Source organism: Odontesthes bonariensis, chromosome 17 (genome assembly GCF_027942865.1).
Source record: "Odontesthes bonariensis isolate fOdoBon6 chromosome 17, fOdoBon6.hap1, whole genome shotgun sequence".
Classification (NCBI taxonomy): domain Eukaryota; kingdom Metazoa; phylum Chordata; class Actinopteri; order Atheriniformes; family Atherinopsidae; genus Odontesthes; species Odontesthes bonariensis.
In genome coordinates this window covers 35,932,895-35,951,114 of record NC_134522.1, presented here as the reverse complement: position 1 = coordinate 35,951,114, position 18,220 = coordinate 35,932,895, and the positions used below count along the sequence as shown (strand labels likewise).

Genomic DNA, 18,220 nt, shown 5'->3' with positions numbered 1-18,220 from the left:
ATATGGTATGTATGTGTATATGTGTGCAGATACAGATGTATATATGTATATATATATATATATATATATATATACACACACACACACACACACACACACACACACACACACTAAGGTCTATGTTTTGCTTCACTGTATAAACAAAGGTTTTGAAAATTTTCAGTTCTGTTATATTACATCTCATACAAGTGGTGTAGATCACACTCAATGGGTGGTCAGAGGCAACATCCACCTGTTATATTCTATGTTTCTGAGCTGTCATTTATTTTGATCAAAACAGAATCCATTTCAGAAATATTTGAAAAGGAAATAAAACCCACCTCATTCAGACTACAACTTGCCTGTGCAGGAATTTAGCAACCTATAATTTATTTTCTTTTAGGATGGTGAACATTTTACAAACTAAAACAAGTTTATATTAATTTACTCCACTTGGTGGCATGACAAAATAAAACATATACACAGTACAGACATAACTAAGGACAGCAAGCGTTATGAGAGTCCTCACTGCTTCCTGAAGCCTTTCAGGATTGGATAAATGTTCTCAAATGCTTCATAGATCTCAGCTCGTTCTTTAGCTCCTGGAATACAACACATGATTACATAATTAAAACACCTTTATAAGGGATCTAAGGGTGCTATAATACAACTATATTGTCAATAACTAGCATGGAAAAAAATCTGTTGTATTAATAACACATAAAATGAAAACACAAAAAGCTTTTCAACTCAACTTGAAACTCAAGAACTGCATTTAACTCTGACATTGTCCCATAATAACGTGAAAGTCACCAAAATCTTTGAATCCAAGTGAAATTCCTAATCAGCGGTCTCAGTTTCCACTCTTGGGTCCAACTGACCTGCAGAACTCTCAACTTCCACTTCAAAGAAAATTTCGTTCCTCATTCTTAAGACTGAAAAACTTCACCAAAAACATGCTGGGCAGCCGAGTGAGCAACATATTGCAAACGAAAGAGCGCATCCTGTATGGCAAACATACAGCATGCGGTCCAGTCCACCTGATGGTTTCCATCTGTCCAGGACCTGAAGAAACTCCAAACACTTCTCATCCTGCTAGCTCCCCCTGGTAATCTCATCTGTTTGGTGTCCCTCTCTTTTCCAAACTTCGAAAAAGATCTTTTCGACTTCTTTAACCTAACTCAGTCTGTGAACAAATTGCACTATAGTTTTCATATTCTCTGTGGCCCCATTACATTTTGGTAATTGTCCTGTGGTTGTGGCTGAAGATGCCATCATCTACCTGAATCAGCAATCCCCCTCTGAACTATACAAAGCAGGCAGCACTGTGAGGATCATGTTCTTTGATTCCTCAAGGGGTTTTAACACAAGTCAGCCTGTACCGTTATGTAAGAAGCTGCATAAAAACAGGTTGATGCCTCCACAACCACCTGGATTACTGGCTACCTCCCAAACTGAAGGGTTGTGTGTCTGATCAGCAGCACAGGAGCAGCACAGATGACTGTAATGTCACAGTTTCTCTTCATTCTGTACACCTCAGACCTCCAGAACAACCCAGAGTCCTGTCATCTCCAGAAATACTTCATATAATACATAAAATACTGAAATACTGCATGTATCAGTGATGGAGAAGAAGCTGAGTACAGGGAACTGGTCAGTCACTTGATGGCATGGTGAGGGACAGTCACCTCATCTTGAACACAAACTAAACAAAAGAGATGATCGAGTATTTTAGGAGGACCATGAATAAGCCAAACACTGTCTCCATCCTGGGAGAAGAGGTGGACATTGTCTAGGACTGCATATACCTGGAAGTCTATCTGGACATGAGATTAGACTCAATGCAACATTGAGACTGTCTAAAAGAAGGGACAGAACAGACTGTACTTCTTAAGAAGCTTAGGTCCTTTCTCCATGTCTTGACCAAGATGTTTCATATCTTCTACCAGTCTGTGGGGGAGAGTCAGTCTGCTGTGCAGCATCTGTTGGGGCAGCAGCATCAGAGCCAGAGACTCAAAGAAACTGAACAAACTGATAAAGAAGGCTGGCTCTGGGCTGGAAACTACCCCGCAGCCGATTGTTAAAAGAAGAATGCTGCAAAAGCTGCTCAGCATAGTGGACAACACTGTACACCCTCTTTATAACATAGTGTTGAAACAATTCAGTGTGTTCAGTCAGAGGTTTCTTCAGCTCTGCTGCACCAAAGAATGATACAGGTCACACTGTATTGAAACATTTCATTTCCATTACCAGTCAGAACCACCTTCCCAGATACAAAGATGAGCAGGACAATGCGAGGCTTCACCATCCGGTAGATGAGGCCTGGAAATAACTCTGGTTCATAACTGCAGAGGAGAATGTTCACACAGTCAGTCTGAGGAACTGTTTAATTACACATGTTAACATCAACAATTAAATGCTGCAAATCTGCTGCCTTGTATCACATGAAAGATGAGTGAGCACAGGCACTTTGCTGTGGTCTACCCCTCATAAGAGCACAACTTTCCACCTCTGGTTCCCACTCATGCACATTAGACTTCTCTCTCGCACATTGATGACAGCTTGTTCTCAAATGTATACTGTACATTGTTCATGTCAATCTCTTATTGGCTCTAACAATTCCTGTCCAATAAAAACTCACAATTTCTTCTGAGGTAAAGAGCAAGAAGTGAGGAAAGTAATGGAGAATATATAAACTGAGGATTGACATTGGGTTGATCGAACTAGGGAGGAGATGGGCTGTTCTTGCTGTAATTTCTAATTGGATATCAGACTTCCCAGTTCGAATGCAACACACCACAAGCTTCACCTGACGTTTGTCTGTGGAGCGTACTTGTTCAAATCTATGCTGTGTTTGGGTATAAAAGATGACGTTTGTACCTGCTGAACTGTTGGTGAGTCAGCACCAAACCTTCCAGTCTGATCGGGAAACAAACGTCACAGCTGGCCACCATGTTCTGGATCTTAAAGTCAAGGAAGCGAGCTGGGAACCCAAGCTTTTGCACCACCCGTGCGTATTTTCGAGCTGCTAGTCGTGACTGTTCCTCACTGCATATGCCCAAACACACAAGGATACCAAGAGTTAACAATAACGAATAATGATGACAACATCAGAATGATTCAGAAGAGGTTATTTTCAAAATAGTGGCACAAATTTGTCAAGAAAAGCACACTGCAGGAGTTCTGGTGGGTCTTAAGCCCAAACTGCAATCGAAACAAATGTCCTGTATTTCTACATCATATGAGTCATCAACTTTATTAGTTAGACTGATGATGTTATGGGAAAAAAAAGAGGTTAATCTAGAACATTGTATAACTGTAAGGACTAAGACAGAAAATAATAAAATAATGTCTATTTTATATTGGAAAATTGATTTATAACTAACTGAAAAGAAAACAAGTCTGCATACTCTCAGAAACATCTATTGCTTGTGTATGTTGTGTGTGTGTGTGTCCAGAACAAGATTTTTATTCCATGTATGATAGAGTGCTTCTTGCATTAGTTTTAATAAAATATGTAAAAAAAAAAAATTTAACCTCAAATGGCTGCAAGTTGCAGGCTTTGAAGCCTTTTTTTTCAGCGTAAAATTAAGATGTCAATTTGTAGAAATTAAAGCTGCAGTCTGCAACTCTTTTTCAAGCATAATGCCTGGAACTGTCCGGGGATTCTGAAAGTAGTACATTAAATACCCCAATACAAAAAAAAATAGTTCTCTAGGTCCCCTATATGTCCCGCTAGGTCCCTCCAAAGCCAGCAGGTTTGTTTACAAAATTGCAGACCGGACCGGTAAAAGGTAACCAATCAGGTTTACGAGCTGGGCTCTGCTGCCTGTCAATCACCGATTGTGCACGCGCGATACAAGGTAGGCTCGTCCCCACGCTTATTTATCTAGACTATTGAACTTCATTACGGGCTAGTCTACTTACTGTGTCTTCCATGATCGCAAATGACAGGTGAGTTGATGAATGAGGAGTCGTGTAAGCGCATCTGGCGTGCACGTCTACGTGCACGAGTTCTCATGTGTTTTGATGGGGCAGGACAGGAAGTTGAATAACTTTTTATTTTTCGGTTAAAAAATAAGCATTTCTTGCATTTTGCGACTACGGAGGTCACCGTTTTCAACTTCAAGCGTTCTGATAGATCATGTAAACTCTTAAAATGCCAAAAAGTAGGACTTTACGTATGACAACAACAAATCCTGCAGACTGCAGCTTTAAGCAAGTTTATAAAACATCACAATATGATCCAGAACATTAAACCGAAGTCGAGTTAAACTTGTTTCAGTTCAGTCTCTCTAAAATCTAACAACAAAGCACCAACAGTTTTGTTAGAAGAATAGAAAAATACTTTTATTCATCTAATTATTCATCTCCCAGTGGGGGAAATTCAAATTTGTCAAGTAACTCAAAATTTTTTCTTTTTTAAAAAAATATTTACAATTAATGTATATTAGAACAATAACAATAATAATTATAGCTGAATAATAAATAAATAAATTTGAGAAGAAGTCAGCAGTCAGTGTTAAAAAGCCTTCTGGCTGTGGGGACAAAGGCCCTCCTGAAGCTCTCAGTCCTGCAGCCTCTCACTGCAGCTGCTCCTCTGTCCTGCAGGATGCTGTGGAGAGGATTATTCTCCAAAACAGAATATCATTTACCCCCTTATCCGTTGCTCCACCACAGCACTGAGAGGGTCCAGCCTTCTGCCTACAACAGAACCAGCCTTTTTCACCTATTCATAGTATGGTCTTACCACAGCTATGTTAATGCTTTTTACCCATTTCTTTTACTCACAGGTTCTAGTGGTAGAAAACAAAACCCAGCCTGTTAAATAATGAGAAATTTATCTAGACCTATCTGGCTAGTAAGAGTGTATTGATGGAAATGTGAGAATTGCCAGCCCAGTCCATATCCACATTACACTAAACAGAGCCATTTATGATTCAGTTCCTTGGCAAACATCCACAGCTGAAAGCTGTCTGACTGCCAACCTAATGGGAGAAAAGTTTGTGCTCAATAGCTTTATTCAAAACACACCAGTCTATCCAATTTGTCTTTCCCCCATGTTACATTATTAACTTTGTAAAACTGACTACTATGTAGAAATCCAATACATGCTGCAAGAGGAAGAAAATCAAAAAGATTGAACTAAATCTGTATTGTTTTAATTGTTTTTTGCAGGCTGCTGAAAATAAAATCACTGGTATAGGCTGCTTAAACAGGCATCTAATACCTGGAACTATATGATAACAAATCCATTTTTTAAAAGACAAAAGGTGGAGTAGTAAAACAGTAATTTCACTTTATCTGCTGGAAGTTTGGGGATGCATTTGTTTATTTTGCTCCAATGATCTGATATTTGTGAGCCTGATCACGCTTAAGTCAGATAAGCGACTTACCTCTTGGCTCCTGTACAGACCATCTTCCCTGAGCTGAATATTAGTGCTGTTGTTCGTGGCTCGCGGATTCTCATGATGACCGCTGCAAAGCGCTGAAACAACATGCACAAAAGATATGAAAGAGTTTTAAGTTGACAAACCAAACTGATAAAGTAACATAATTCTGTACCTTTGGATTATACTCTGCATTTCTGGCTTGCAGTGCAATGAACTTTAGATCCAGGGGACATCCCAGGTTAACTGTGGAGACAATGTTCCTGCACAAACAACAAGCATTATTATTAAAATGAGAAAGAAAGTATTTGCTTAAAAGATAATCTTTCTCAGTCAAGTGAGTGTTCCTTCTTGCTTGTGCACCTGATGCATAAACAGCGCGTGCACCCTTTCCTGCTCACAAACTGTTCTTTAAAAAATACAGAATATCTAGAAAAGACATATTCAGAGATGGTTCTGATTTCCTTCAGCTTCCACAGGACTGTTGAAGAAAACAGCAAACATCCCATGATGCATCTGTACCCCAGTGTCTCCTCCTGATCCCCTCCACACAGACTGTGGTGTACAGGCTGTGTGTTCATCTCCTGCAGATAAAGCAGGAGCTGCTGGTCCTCCTCTGTAGTCTTGATGCGATGTGTGAGCCCATGAGCCTTTTGGCTGCTGCTTTATAATCCCACCATTTCTCTTGACCTCTGCAGGGTCGTTTACTCTGACCTTCCAGAGCTGATCACCTGTTACGTTTTAATTCAGCAGCTTTTGTTCTGTTCCTGACCACAGAGGTGAGATCACCTAATAAAAGGGATTTCCTTTTTCTCTGCTTCTCTGATGAGCGTCTGTTTTATATTCAGTAAAACTCTTCTTCTTCTTTACTGTTGCTCTCATGATCATGTCTATTTAAACAAACAATCTCTCACTATGCAAATGACAAGTAAGGGGAGTGTCTGCATCCATTCATGAAAAGGGAGTGGAAATCAGCTTTGTGTGCACGTGTATAGTTTCACCAAGACTGAGTTTTCTAAAAGAGATAAAAGGTTCCTTTTTTGCCAAAGTTATGTTCACATTCTACTTAAGGGAAAACATTTGTCCAGGTTTATGCAACTTTGAACAGTATTTCTGTTGCAGCAAAACTGCATAGCCCATGTATAGCACAAACCTGACAAAACATAGAATAGAAATAGAAAAATACTTTATTCATCCCCCAATGGGGGAAATTCAAATTAGTCAAGTAGCTCAAAAAAAATTATTAATATTTACAATGATTGTATATTTACAACAACAATAATAATACCAATTCTAGATATTTTCCTAACAGAGCACTTCATTCCCAAACTGCAGGTTTACTTGAGGTTCCCAGAGTTTCTAAAAGTAGAATGGGAGGCAGAGCCTTCAGTTATCAGGCCCCTCTCTTGTGGAATAAGCTGCCAGTAAATGTCCGGGAAGCAGACACCCTTTCCACTTTTAAGACCAGGCTTAAAACTTTCCTTTTTTATAAAGCTTGTAGTTAGGGATGGCTCAGGTGATCCTGAAACATCCCATAGTTAAGCTGCTATAGGCCTAGACTGCTGGGGGAGTTCATCTGTCACACCTTTCCTCACTTTACTGTCTTTATGTATATGTGACATTATTGTGGTCATTAACTCGTGTTTCCCTGTTCCAACAGATATCCTTTAAATGGTACTACAGTGCTATATAAATAAAAATGAATTGAAAATTGAATTAATAAAAAATACTACTACTAACTAATAATAATAAATGAATACATAAAGAAATAAAATTTTAGAAGAACATGTCAGCAGTCAGTGTTAAAAAGCCTTCTGGCTGTGGGAACAAAGGATCTCCTGAACCTCTCAGTCCTGCAGCCTCTCGCTGCAGCTGCTCCTCTGTCCTGCAGGATGCTGTGGAGAGGATGTTTATTATTCTCCAAAACAGAATACAATTTCCTCCTCATCCGTTGCTCCACCACAGCACTGAGAGGGTCCAGCCTTCTGCCTACAACAGAACCAGCCTTTTTTTTTACCAGTTTGTCCAGGCGCCTACAGTTTCTGTCTGTAGTACAACTCCCCCAGCAGACAGCAGCATAGAACAGTGCACTCTCAATGATAATGTGATAAAACATGCCACAACAGCCGTATCATCAGAATACTTCTGTATGTGGCATGACTGAGTTGTACCTGAAGTCCGATGTATACAGGGTGAAAAGAAAAGGAGCCAAAACAGTACCCTGCGGAGCCCCAGTACTGCATTCCAGTGTTCCAGAAACACATCTCCCCACCCTAACATACTGTGGTCTGGCAGACAAATAGTCTACAATCCATGATGTCAGGGAGGGGGCCACACCCATACCTAGAAACATGTCTCCCCCAAGTCCTCAGACCGTCTCCTCAATGGAGGACATGTTGGCCAGATTAAGGAGATCCTTACAGTGCTCCTTCCACCACCCGACGATATTCTCTATTTGTAGTAGTAGTAGGCCACCTAGGCCAAGCATAACCTGGGACGGACCCCGCTTTCTCTTTGATTTGCCGAATGGTTTGCCAGAACATCCTTGAGGCCAGCCAAGAGTCCTTCTCCATGGCCTCATCGAATTCTTCCCATGCCCGAAATTTTAGCTTCAACAACCATCAATGCTTTAGCCTTCATAGCCCCTCAGTACCTGTCAGATGCTTCAGGTAACCCCCGAGACAACTAAGCCCAAAAGGCTTAGTTTAGCTTCGGCTGAATGAGGCACAGACAACCCTCAAGACACAGCTCCTGCAAGCCATATCCGCAATGGAGGTCCTGAACATGGTCCATTCAGATTCCATGTTCCCAATCTCCCCGTTAGATGAGAAAAATTCTCCCAGAGGTGTGAGTTGAAGGCCTTATTGACAGGGTCTTCACCAGATGTTCCCAGTTCACCATAACTAGCCATTTGGGCTTGCCAGGTCTGTCCGGCAGTCCACCAAAGGATCAAACTGATCACCAGGGCCCAGTTGTTCAAAAAATTTAATCTGGATCAAAATGATCCGGATTTGGAAATCCCATGTTTTGCTATCCAGGATCACCTGATCCAGATTACTTTTATGCCAGTTTTTTAAAGAAACTTTGGATCACTGTGATCTGATCCAAATACCGAAATTCAGAATGACCAAATCTTGGTTAGCAGAAGTTTAAAATAGACTCACTAGTGTAGCCTACAGCCTGATTTATGCTTCAGACGCAAAGCCTCTGCGAGCGTCAAAATCTTGACCACTCCCCCACGCAGAGGCTCTGCGCGCGTTCTCGTGCACCTCAGAAAAATCCTGACTACGCGACAGACGCACGCAGACAAAAGCGGCTGTGATTGGTCCTCGGTGTGCTTTTCCGGGTTTAACAAGTGTAGCAAACTCCCCAGTCTCTTCCCTGGTCTCTTCCCTGGTCTGGTTCAACGGGCGTACATACCACCTACGCTTCCTCCTTCGTCTTTTCGCCAACTCCAATAGCAGAATCCTTTCTTCTTCAAGGTCGAGCAACTCCATATCCATCTCCATAATATCTTGCAGACGCGCCATTGTTGTTTTGACCAGGATCAGCATTTCAGCGGAATATATAAATTCCCCCACCGAAGTTCTCGCGACTCGCGAGAGTCATTATGGTTGCAGAACCATAACATGAAAAGTGGTTCGCGACCAGAGCAAAGCAACGCGTCAAGACGATAGACGCAGAACTATAATCTGCCCTTACTGGCTTAGCAAAGAACAACAGGTACACCTAAAATACAGGTGGCCACAAACAGCCATTGTTTGTTTTAATGTGAAGAAACAGAACAATTATAATAAACTGAAACATTTACATTGCTTATTTTCTTATGATAAGTAAACAAAAAAACAGCACTGTCCAATATTAAAAAAATATTAGGATTGTTTACAGGACAGAGACCAGCTCTTTCCATCTCTGCCTTTAGGAGTTGTATCTCCATTTTAACTTTTGTCTGCTGCAGTTGGGTTAGCAAGAGTTTCTCTTTTGCCAGTTGAATCTGCATTTCCGCTCTTTCCGTTTCCCATTGCAGAAGCAGCTCATAGGTGTCACCATCTTGGCACTAGGAACGTTTACGTATTCTCTTACCAACTCTAGATACAACTGGCTCCATGCTCACTTGGGATCCATCCATCTCCTCCTCCTGAATCACTGGAGTCAGGTCCAGGGCAAATTCCTCTGCAGGAAGATTCAGCTCACATTCTCTAGCCTCTGAAATTGTGGCCTCTCCATTCCCTTCTACACCTTCAATTCCATGAAGATCCTCTGAATTTTCACCTCCAATGATATCGAGGACCATGTTGGTGTAATCACCCCTTTTATATGGCTTGTTACCTGTGCTAGGGTTTTTTGCCTCACTGAGGTCCTTTGTTGCCTTGGCCCGCAGGTTTTTCCAGCGCAGTGTAACTTGTTTTGTGGTCCTCTTTTGGCCAGACCCCATGGCATTAATCCGGTTGGGGATGTCTTCCCAAATGCTCTCTTTACCTTTCTTCGTGACTTCCCCACCCTTTGCTGAGCTGAAACCACCTACAATAGTGGCAAAATTGGCCCGAACACCCTCCAGCAGTGCATACGTTTCTGCCACAGTGAAATTAGGCCCTTTTGACTCCATGATTTCTCCTTGGTGTAGCCAACACTGATCTTATAAGCCTTGACCATTATTGCTTTGGCCTGTGATCAATTAGGCATGCAGCAATCAGCTCGTTGGTGGTTAACTGGATCGACCACTTAAACACATCATGTTTTGCACACATTTCTCTTAACCTACAGAGGCATCCACATGGCGGGTATTGTTCATCGTTACCATAGGAGAAGGCACCATGCTAGGGTGCATGCTGAACGTGCCAAACCACTTGAGCAATACAAGTCAGAAGAACTATATGCACGGTTTCGCTTTGGGAGAGATGACATTAAAGGATAAGACCGGTTTTTTGACATTGGGCCCTTGATTTCACATTATAACATGATGTTCTACTCACCCCTGCTTGTTGTTTGTCATTTGGAGCTGTTCCGAAGATATTCGAGAGGCGTCAGGCTGCTCTCTTGAGATATTCGGCCATGAAACGGTTTCCTATGGGCAAGCTTATACAGGCACAAACTATGCTGTTTATAATTTATTAATTACTCTACACTAGCACTGATAACGTGGAGGTGCGTCGCTTACTTAAAAAAATCCGGGTTATTGTAATTTTGATTTTTTTGTCAGAAAGTGGGTGTTACTCTCTTCATCGTCGTGCTACTGCCACAGACAGCCCACAGACCTGCTGCCTATTTATTCATTCGGTTAAAATTCAAAATTAGTAACCCGGATTTTTTTAAGTAAGCGACGCACCTCCACGTTATCAGTGCTAGTGTAGAGTAATTAATAAATTATAAACAGCATAGTTTGTGCCTGTATAAGCTTGCCCATAGGAAACCGTTTCATGGCCGAATATCTCAAGAGAGCAGCCAGACGCCTCGCGAATATCTTCGGAACAGCTCCAAATGTTCAACAACAAGCAGGGGTGAGTAGAACATCATGTTATAATGTGAAATCAAGGGCCCAATGTCAAAAAACCGGTCTTATCCTTTAAGTACATTGCAGATCTGGTCAGACCAACACTACAACACAAAACCCAAAGGAGTCATGCTTTGTCTGTGGAGGAACAGTGCTTAATTGCGTTGCGCTTTTATGCATGTGGGACTTTCTATCAAGTAATAGGAGACAATATGGGAGTGGATAAACCAACCGTGAGTAACGTGGTGAAGGTTGTGTCAGTGGTACTGGGCAGTCTGATCAATCAGTTTGTTTCCTTTCCCAAGGATGACCAGATTCCTCAGACTAAGCACACGTTTTTTCACATGGGGAACATGCCTAACACTATTGGTGTTATCGATTGTACCAATGTGCATATCCAAGCACCTCATGAGAGGGAGTGGGAGTATGTCAATCGGAAGGGGAGGCACAGCATCAACATTCAACTTGTGGGTAACGCCGACCTCATCATCACCAACTGTGTTGTAAAATGGCCAGGGTCTGTCCATGATGCACGCATTCTAAAGCCCCATACACACACGTCGCTGCTATTTACTCGCTACTCGCTCACTCGCCTACTCGCCTCGCTTGGGTGCTTTTGCTGACTTGGTGTGTAGAAGTTGGGTGGCCACTGTTTGGAGGAAAACTGGGGGAACGTCACCTGTCAATAATCTGTATTCTGCATTTTAATTGGCTACTCGCGTCGCTCGAAGTTGAAATATGTTCATCTCGGAATCCGCCCACATCGCATCGCTTGTACTCGCTTGTACTCTCCTCGCCTACTCGCCTCGCGTGAACACATAGACATTCTATTGACTTCACTCGCTGAGCGAGTAAATAGCAGCGACGTGTGTGTATGGGGCTTAAGACAGAGTGCACTTTACAGAGAGCTTCAAACCAACCGACCAAATGGCATTCTATTGGGAGACAGCGCTTACCCTCTTCTACCATGGCTAATGCCCCCTTTTCCAGTTGCAAATACACCTGAGCAGGCACGCTTCAACACTGCTCATTGCAAGACAAGATGTGCCATTGAGCGCTTAAACAGAGTGCTGAAGAGAAGGTTCGCCTGTCTGAACTACCTGCGAGTAGAACCGAAGGTGGCATGCAACATAATCTTGGCCTGTATTGTTCTGCATAACATTGCAACCAGGCGTCATGTCCCTTACGATGCCAGTGACAATTATGATGGACCTGAGCCTGATGTAGACCCAGAACAGCCACTACCTAATGAGGGACACACTGGACATGTAATAAGAGACGGAATGCTATGAAACTACTTTTAACTTAGCTACTGAATAACTGAGTAACATTTTTTGTTGTCTTTAATTCATATGGATGGCTGGTAGCTCTGAGATTTTTCTTTTGACATCTCATTAGATATGAAATGCTTCATAGCTTTTTTTTGTTTTCTTTTTACTCATTATCATTTTTAATTATCATTTTTTTTATTTGTATTCATCCAAAATATGAATAAATGTATATCATATGAAAACATTGATTTTGTCAGAACTCATTTTGTTTAAAAAAAAAAAAAAAACTTGAAATATTTGGAAAATCACAACTGAATCCACCCTTCTGATGGGATCAGGAATATCTTGTTTTTTTGGATCAAATACATCCCAAACCAAGTTCAAAGTTTTGAACAACACAAAACAAAGGTTTTATCCAGATCAAATGTAAGATTGGATTACATGATCTGATCTTCTATCGGAATCCATCTTTTTGTTTTGAGCAACCCATTTTCAAGATTTGATCCAATCCGTTATCCGAAATCCCATTGGATTACTTTTGAAAAACTGGGCCCAGGTAGTGATCAGTTGACAGCTCTACTTCTCTCTTCACTCAAGTGTCCAAGACAAATGGCCACTGGTCTGACGATACCACTTCAAAGTTGATCACCAACCTTTTGCCTCAGGTGGCCTGGTACTAGGTACACTTATGTACCACCTTATGGTTGAATATGGTGTTCAAAATGAACAATGCAGGACGAGCACAAAAGTCCAAAAAGAAAAACACAGATCACATTCAGATCAGGGATTCCATTCCTCTATATCACACCTCTCCAGATCACTCCATCAATGCACACATAGGCATTGAAGTCCCCCAGGAGAACAATTGAATTCCCAGGTGGCACCCTGTCCAGGACTCCACCAAAAGATTCCAAGAAGGCTAGGTAATCTGAGCTTTTATTTGGTGCAAACGCACACAGTCAGAAACCCCAGAGTCCTCTCACTCAATGGGGAGAACTTTAACATCTAGGTGCGCAGACAGGCGCTTGCGAGTATTCCCACACCCGACGGAGCCATTCTCCAGGTTTGGTTCAAGAGCCTATGCTGTGTGTGGAGGCGAGCCCAACTATATCTATGTTTATGCAATTGGCAGACGCTTTTATCCAAAGCGACTTTCAAAAGAAGATATAACAATGCAGCTAACATCAAAGCTAACAATAAGCTACACAGAAGGAAAACCACTTGTCAGGCTTTGTCAGAGATGACAGTGTAGAAATAGAGTGCAGGCATAGAGGGAAGTACAGAAATAGAAAGTGCAGTAGAGTGGTAGGAAAGTACAGGGTAAGTGCTAGGGTAGGAGATACTCTCTGAAGAGCTTGGTCTTCAAGAGTTTCTTGAAGATAGGTTGGGATGCCCCTGTTCTGGTAGCACTCTGGTACCTTTCATCTGTTCCATGATGGTGGAATGACATGAAAAGAGTTTGGATTTTCTTCAGTGTAGGCACTGCTAGATGACAATCCTTTGACGACCGAGGTGAACGAGTCGTGACATAAGCCTAGTAGAGGGAGTATCAAGTTGGTACCGCTCCATCTCACGCACCAGCTCAGGCTCTTTCCCTGCTATAAGGCTGCTGTTCCATTTCCCAAGAGCCAGTTTGCCATGCTATGAATCAGCACGGCAAGGCCCCCGCCTTTGCCTGCTGCCCAAAGCTTAGAGTGTCCCAGCATCCTGTTGCTTCTTTGGGTTTCAGTTTCAGAGTGAGGTGACACAGCAAATTGCAACTGCTCCGTCAAGGTCTTTGAATCGCTTTTACTGACCCCTCCCTTGAGACCAATTTTCTATAGGAGACCCTACTTGGGGCAAACGTTGTTGCATCACGTGATGTTGGAAGTAGCTCTGATGTCACACTGTTGGGAGCACATGAAGGGTTTCATGGAGCAGAAAAACTTAATGCTGATCCTGAACTGTCTGTGGATGGCTCAGCATCACCAAACACAGCCACTGGACAGAATCAAGGAGAATTTAGTTGTAACTGTTGGTGGTGGTCAGTGGTGTAGTGGGTTAAGCAGCCACCCCGTGTACAGAGGCTAGAGTCCTCGCTGCAGCTGGCCCCAGTTCGACTCCCGCACCGAGCGGCCCTGTGCTGCGTGTCTTTCCCCTTTCTCTGCCCCCTGCTTCCTGTTTCTCTCAAACTGTCCTAACATTAAAAAAAGGCATAAAAAGCTCCCCAAAAATACTTTATAAGTAAGTAACTGGTGAGAATTAAGTATATTATGGTGAATTTTATCTCAACTCTGAGCTGAATTAAGAGAGGGCAGACAATATTTATCCAAACAGGTTAATCAGTTAGTCATTGAGAAGAAATGGCTGCTTACTTGATGCTGTGCTGCTCCCAAAATAAACTCTAGACCTGGATGACTCAGAACTTTCTGCTTCTACCATCAGACAAACTGAAGTCGTTATCTTTGGACCTGAGCGCTTCAGGGAGAAATTGTCTAGCTATATAATTATTCTAGATGGTATTTCCTTGGCTTCCCATGCTACAGTGAGGAACCTTGGAGTTATTTTTGAATTGTAACTTAGTTCACAGCTTGAAGGAGACTAATATTTGCAGTATCTGTAGCTGCATTTGTGATTTCATATCCAAGCAGTTTGGTCTGGTTATAACAACCTCCCTTGTCTGTTTACCCTGTAGTGTGGTTCATTCATGTGGCCTGAGATTTGTCAGTGTCTTCAGCTCAAATGTCCCCTACAGCTCTTATGATTTGAGACCCATGTTTATTTACGTGGTGACTATTTTAAATCATCTTTAAAGTGGTTGATAAAAAAAATAATAATCTGTGAAGCGACAACGCAGATTTGTTTTGGCTTTATTCAGAGTTAGAATATCAAGATTGTTTCTGGAATCATTAAAACTTACTGCAACTGTGGGATGATTCCTGATCTCTCAGTAACAGGTGTCATTGGAGTCATTGGTGTCATTGGGGTCATGGGACAGAAGGGGGAAGCCCTAGTCCCCAGGGATGACACGCCCTTGTTGAGCTGAGCCACAGTTGAATCCTGTGAGCAGAAGTCCAGACCGATGCCACTGTCCTGGGACACATCCAGAGCTGCTGTTTGACTATCTGCTGCTGCAGCTGCAAATAAAACATGATGCAAATGTTAGAGGCATTCACAGGCTGATTTTTTTTTTTCTTCAAGTTTATGCTGCCCCAAGTCTTCGCCCCTTTTATGAGAAATATTCAGTATTTCATGTGGTAAGTGTAACCAATAATGTGAAGAAAGCAGAAATATTTCCATTCTTGTGTTGCAAAAGAAACCTCTCCACATTTTTAAAAAGGAACATTAATAAAATGATTTTTAAAATTTTTTTTTTAAAGAAAGCAACCCGAGGGGATGTACAATGTGTGAAATTCCCAAAGAACACTTCTTTGTTTATCTACAAGTCAAATATCTCTTGTAACTCCTGTAAGGTAAGTAGTGCATCATCTTTGATAAAATCACCTACAGCATGAATTCCCATGTCCTGCCAAGAGTAGAATACAGCAAAGCTAACACCTACAAGGAAGACAGGACTCTGGGCAATAGAAGCAAACAAGAATTTCACATTCATTCTACCCAGATATTTGGTTACATCTTGCCAAACTTACAGTAATGTGTATACTAGGATTGCAATTAATATGTGGATTGATTTTATTAGCATTACAAGTGACCAGGCTCCGTTAGGAGTATGAAAAGCAAGCCCATAAGTCAATAAAAGGGTCTCTCTTAAAGGTTTGAATGCAGCCATAGATGAGGTAGACAGGCCCACTTGTAAAACATCAAATTAGGCATCCATCCATGTCCCTTGGCAACTTTAACATCTTAAGTTTCTGTCTGGGTTCTTGCCATGCCAAATAAAATTGGAAAATTATTTTTCAAAATTCTTTAATTGTTTCTTTGGCAAAAAGACGAGGAGAGCCGAGAGAGGATTGCATTTTACTTTTAATATATCCTGGGCCATAACTCAGTCCACATGTAAACCATTGTATCTTTAATGGTTTCTACAGTAATGTGGCATTAGCAGCATCAGTTCTGTCAACAGGCTTCAGGCTTTAATAGAGTCCGAGTACAACAAATGATGGACCTTCCTTCAAAATCCTAGGCCTTTGTCCACAACCATTGAAGCACACTGTAATAATGTTAATTTAAGAAGTCTGAAAAATTTTTTAAAAAAAACACCTAAGAAAATATTGAAAACACTTTTTTTTTTATATATATATATATATATAAATTGAGTCCAACTTAATTACCTGCATCCGACACAGCTCCTGTGTTGCCATAACCTGGCTCATCTTGAGTGCTGAGCTCATCAGGCAGGAAGCTGAGGTCGAGGTCATCACCCAACTTACGCCTACCAGACTCCGCAGACGGGTTGGAACCATGCTGCACTAAGGGGGCGGGAGCAAGTGCATGTTGGGGGGGATTTGGAAGGTCAAGTGTCTCCTCCAACAAAAACTCCTGCAGGAAAACAGACCAGAAGAGGTTGTACAGCTTCAGCTTACTTCTCCATGTTGAGTTCCCCATATGGGTTTCATTCATCCTTTTTTGTTGTTTGTATTATTATCCCCTTGACCACCTTATTACCATTGACAACCTGTTTTTCACCCAGCCTCAAAAACACGTTGACATCACTCGTTACACTCAGCCTTTATGATAAAAAAATGCAATGAAATCATAATTTTTACAAATAGTTGAATTTAAGAATTTTTCCCACCTTTCACTGTATGATCTCAAAATGACTAGAAATATTCGAAAAGCGATACAATAGTGGGTGTCTATCACAGATCATACAGGGTTTTGGTTTTCATGGCAAAGGATAATAGATATACTGGCTCACACTGCATACATCGTAACTATGGAAACCAAACCCTCCATCCTGAGAGTTTATTTTATTTTTTTGAAAACAGCAAAATAACTAAAGAAGAAACAGGGCAAGACTTTCATACTGAAGCAGTTGGAGTAAAACAACAAAAGTCAGAGTTATAGACATTACTTTTCCTGGCAGGATTTAGCCGATTTTATTAAATTGTTGGCAAAACAAAGGATGATCTCCTGTTGATCCACAACCTGAGCATGTTATTCAGCAGCAGATAAGTGTTCTCCATATGAAATCACTTCAGCTTTTCTCTCATTTCAGCAACAGAATCTGACAAAAACATTTCCAAACCAAATCCAGACATTGCCAATGTGCTAAAATCAAGTTATCAAATTCAGTTTGAAGCATTTTAACTGAATATTTTTCCATCTGCATACATAAAGAAGCAGAAGCTGCTGTCTGTTTGCATTAAAAAGCTACATCAGCTCATGTTGCAGTTGCCACTAAAACAAATCATATTTTTAGGGTAAAGAAAAAAACTCCTCCCTACATCACATATACACCTCTAACTCCAGCTTTAAACTCCGTTCAAATATCAAAGTTTGTACTCACATTTGCTATGGAATCATCAAAGTAACGCTCCAACGCTGACTCATCCATGAGTCCACAACCACAGGACCTGATCTAGGATCTACTACACCTGGTTCTGCAGCCAGAGAGCTGCCCAGCTGCAACCAATCTATCATTCAGACCCAGCTGCTGTCACCTGCCTACACCTTCCTGTCAGCCTCTAAGGTTTAACACCACTCAACCAACAGAGCACCAGTCTGAAATCAGCTTTTACTCGGGAGTTTCATCATATTGACCTGCTGCATTAAATAATCTGAAACTAAACTTCACCACTTATGGTCTATTACATCACCACATGTTCTTTTAAATGACTGCTGTCTGCGTTATCAATTCTATTATTGGCACCAACGACAGTAACATTATTCATGACCAAAGCTAAGCTGCAATAATTTTCTAATAGTGTCAGAAAATTAGTAAAATCATCTTGGCTTGCAATGAACCAACTCAATAGCTCACACCACATGGTGGACAGCTGCCTTTAATGAGGATGTTGAGACTAAAGAGAGAGTTTTTAGTGACACAGTGTCTTTCTTTTACCTAACTCAATCACTGTGGTAACTGATGCTGAACACACAACCTGCCCTGGAGACGGTTTAGAGTTTCAGACTAAATCAAATGTAAA

General features: G+C 41.4%; 1 protein-coding gene across 1 annotated transcript; it reads right to left on the bottom strand.

Annotated features, from left to right (window-relative positions):
- Nucleotides 1-504: 504 nt before the first annotated feature.
- Nucleotides 505-17,628, bottom strand: tbpl2 (TATA box binding protein like 2). The gene is made up of 8 exons (XM_075447797.1): nucleotides 17,581-17,628; nucleotides 16,403-16,610; nucleotides 15,031-15,220; nucleotides 5,545-5,632; nucleotides 5,376-5,467; nucleotides 2,860-3,027; nucleotides 2,230-2,324; nucleotides 505-581 (listed from the first exon to the last, which is right to left on the bottom strand). The coding sequence occupies exons 1-8, from the start codon at nucleotides 17,626-17,628 to the stop codon at nucleotides 505-507; spliced, it is 966 nt and encodes a 321-aa protein (XP_075303912.1).
- Between the last annotated feature and the right edge of the window lie 592 nt (nucleotides 17,629-18,220).

What these genes read in the sequence shown, in the direction of transcription:
- tbpl2 (XM_075447797.1), bottom strand. Translation starts at nt 17,628, where the DNA reads ATGGATGAGTCAGCGTTGGAGCGTTACTTTGATGATTCCATAGCAAAT. An exon ending in TTGATGATTCCATAGCAAAT is followed by an intron (nt 16,611 to 17,580) that starts GTGAGTACAAAC and finishes GTTTTCCTGCAG; the next exon opens with GAGTTTTTGTTGGAGGAGAC. An exon ending in ACTCACCAACAGTTCAGCAG is followed by an intron (nt 2,325 to 2,859) that starts GTACAAACGTCA and finishes TCTCCTCTGCAG; the next exon opens with TTATGAACCAGAGTTATTTC.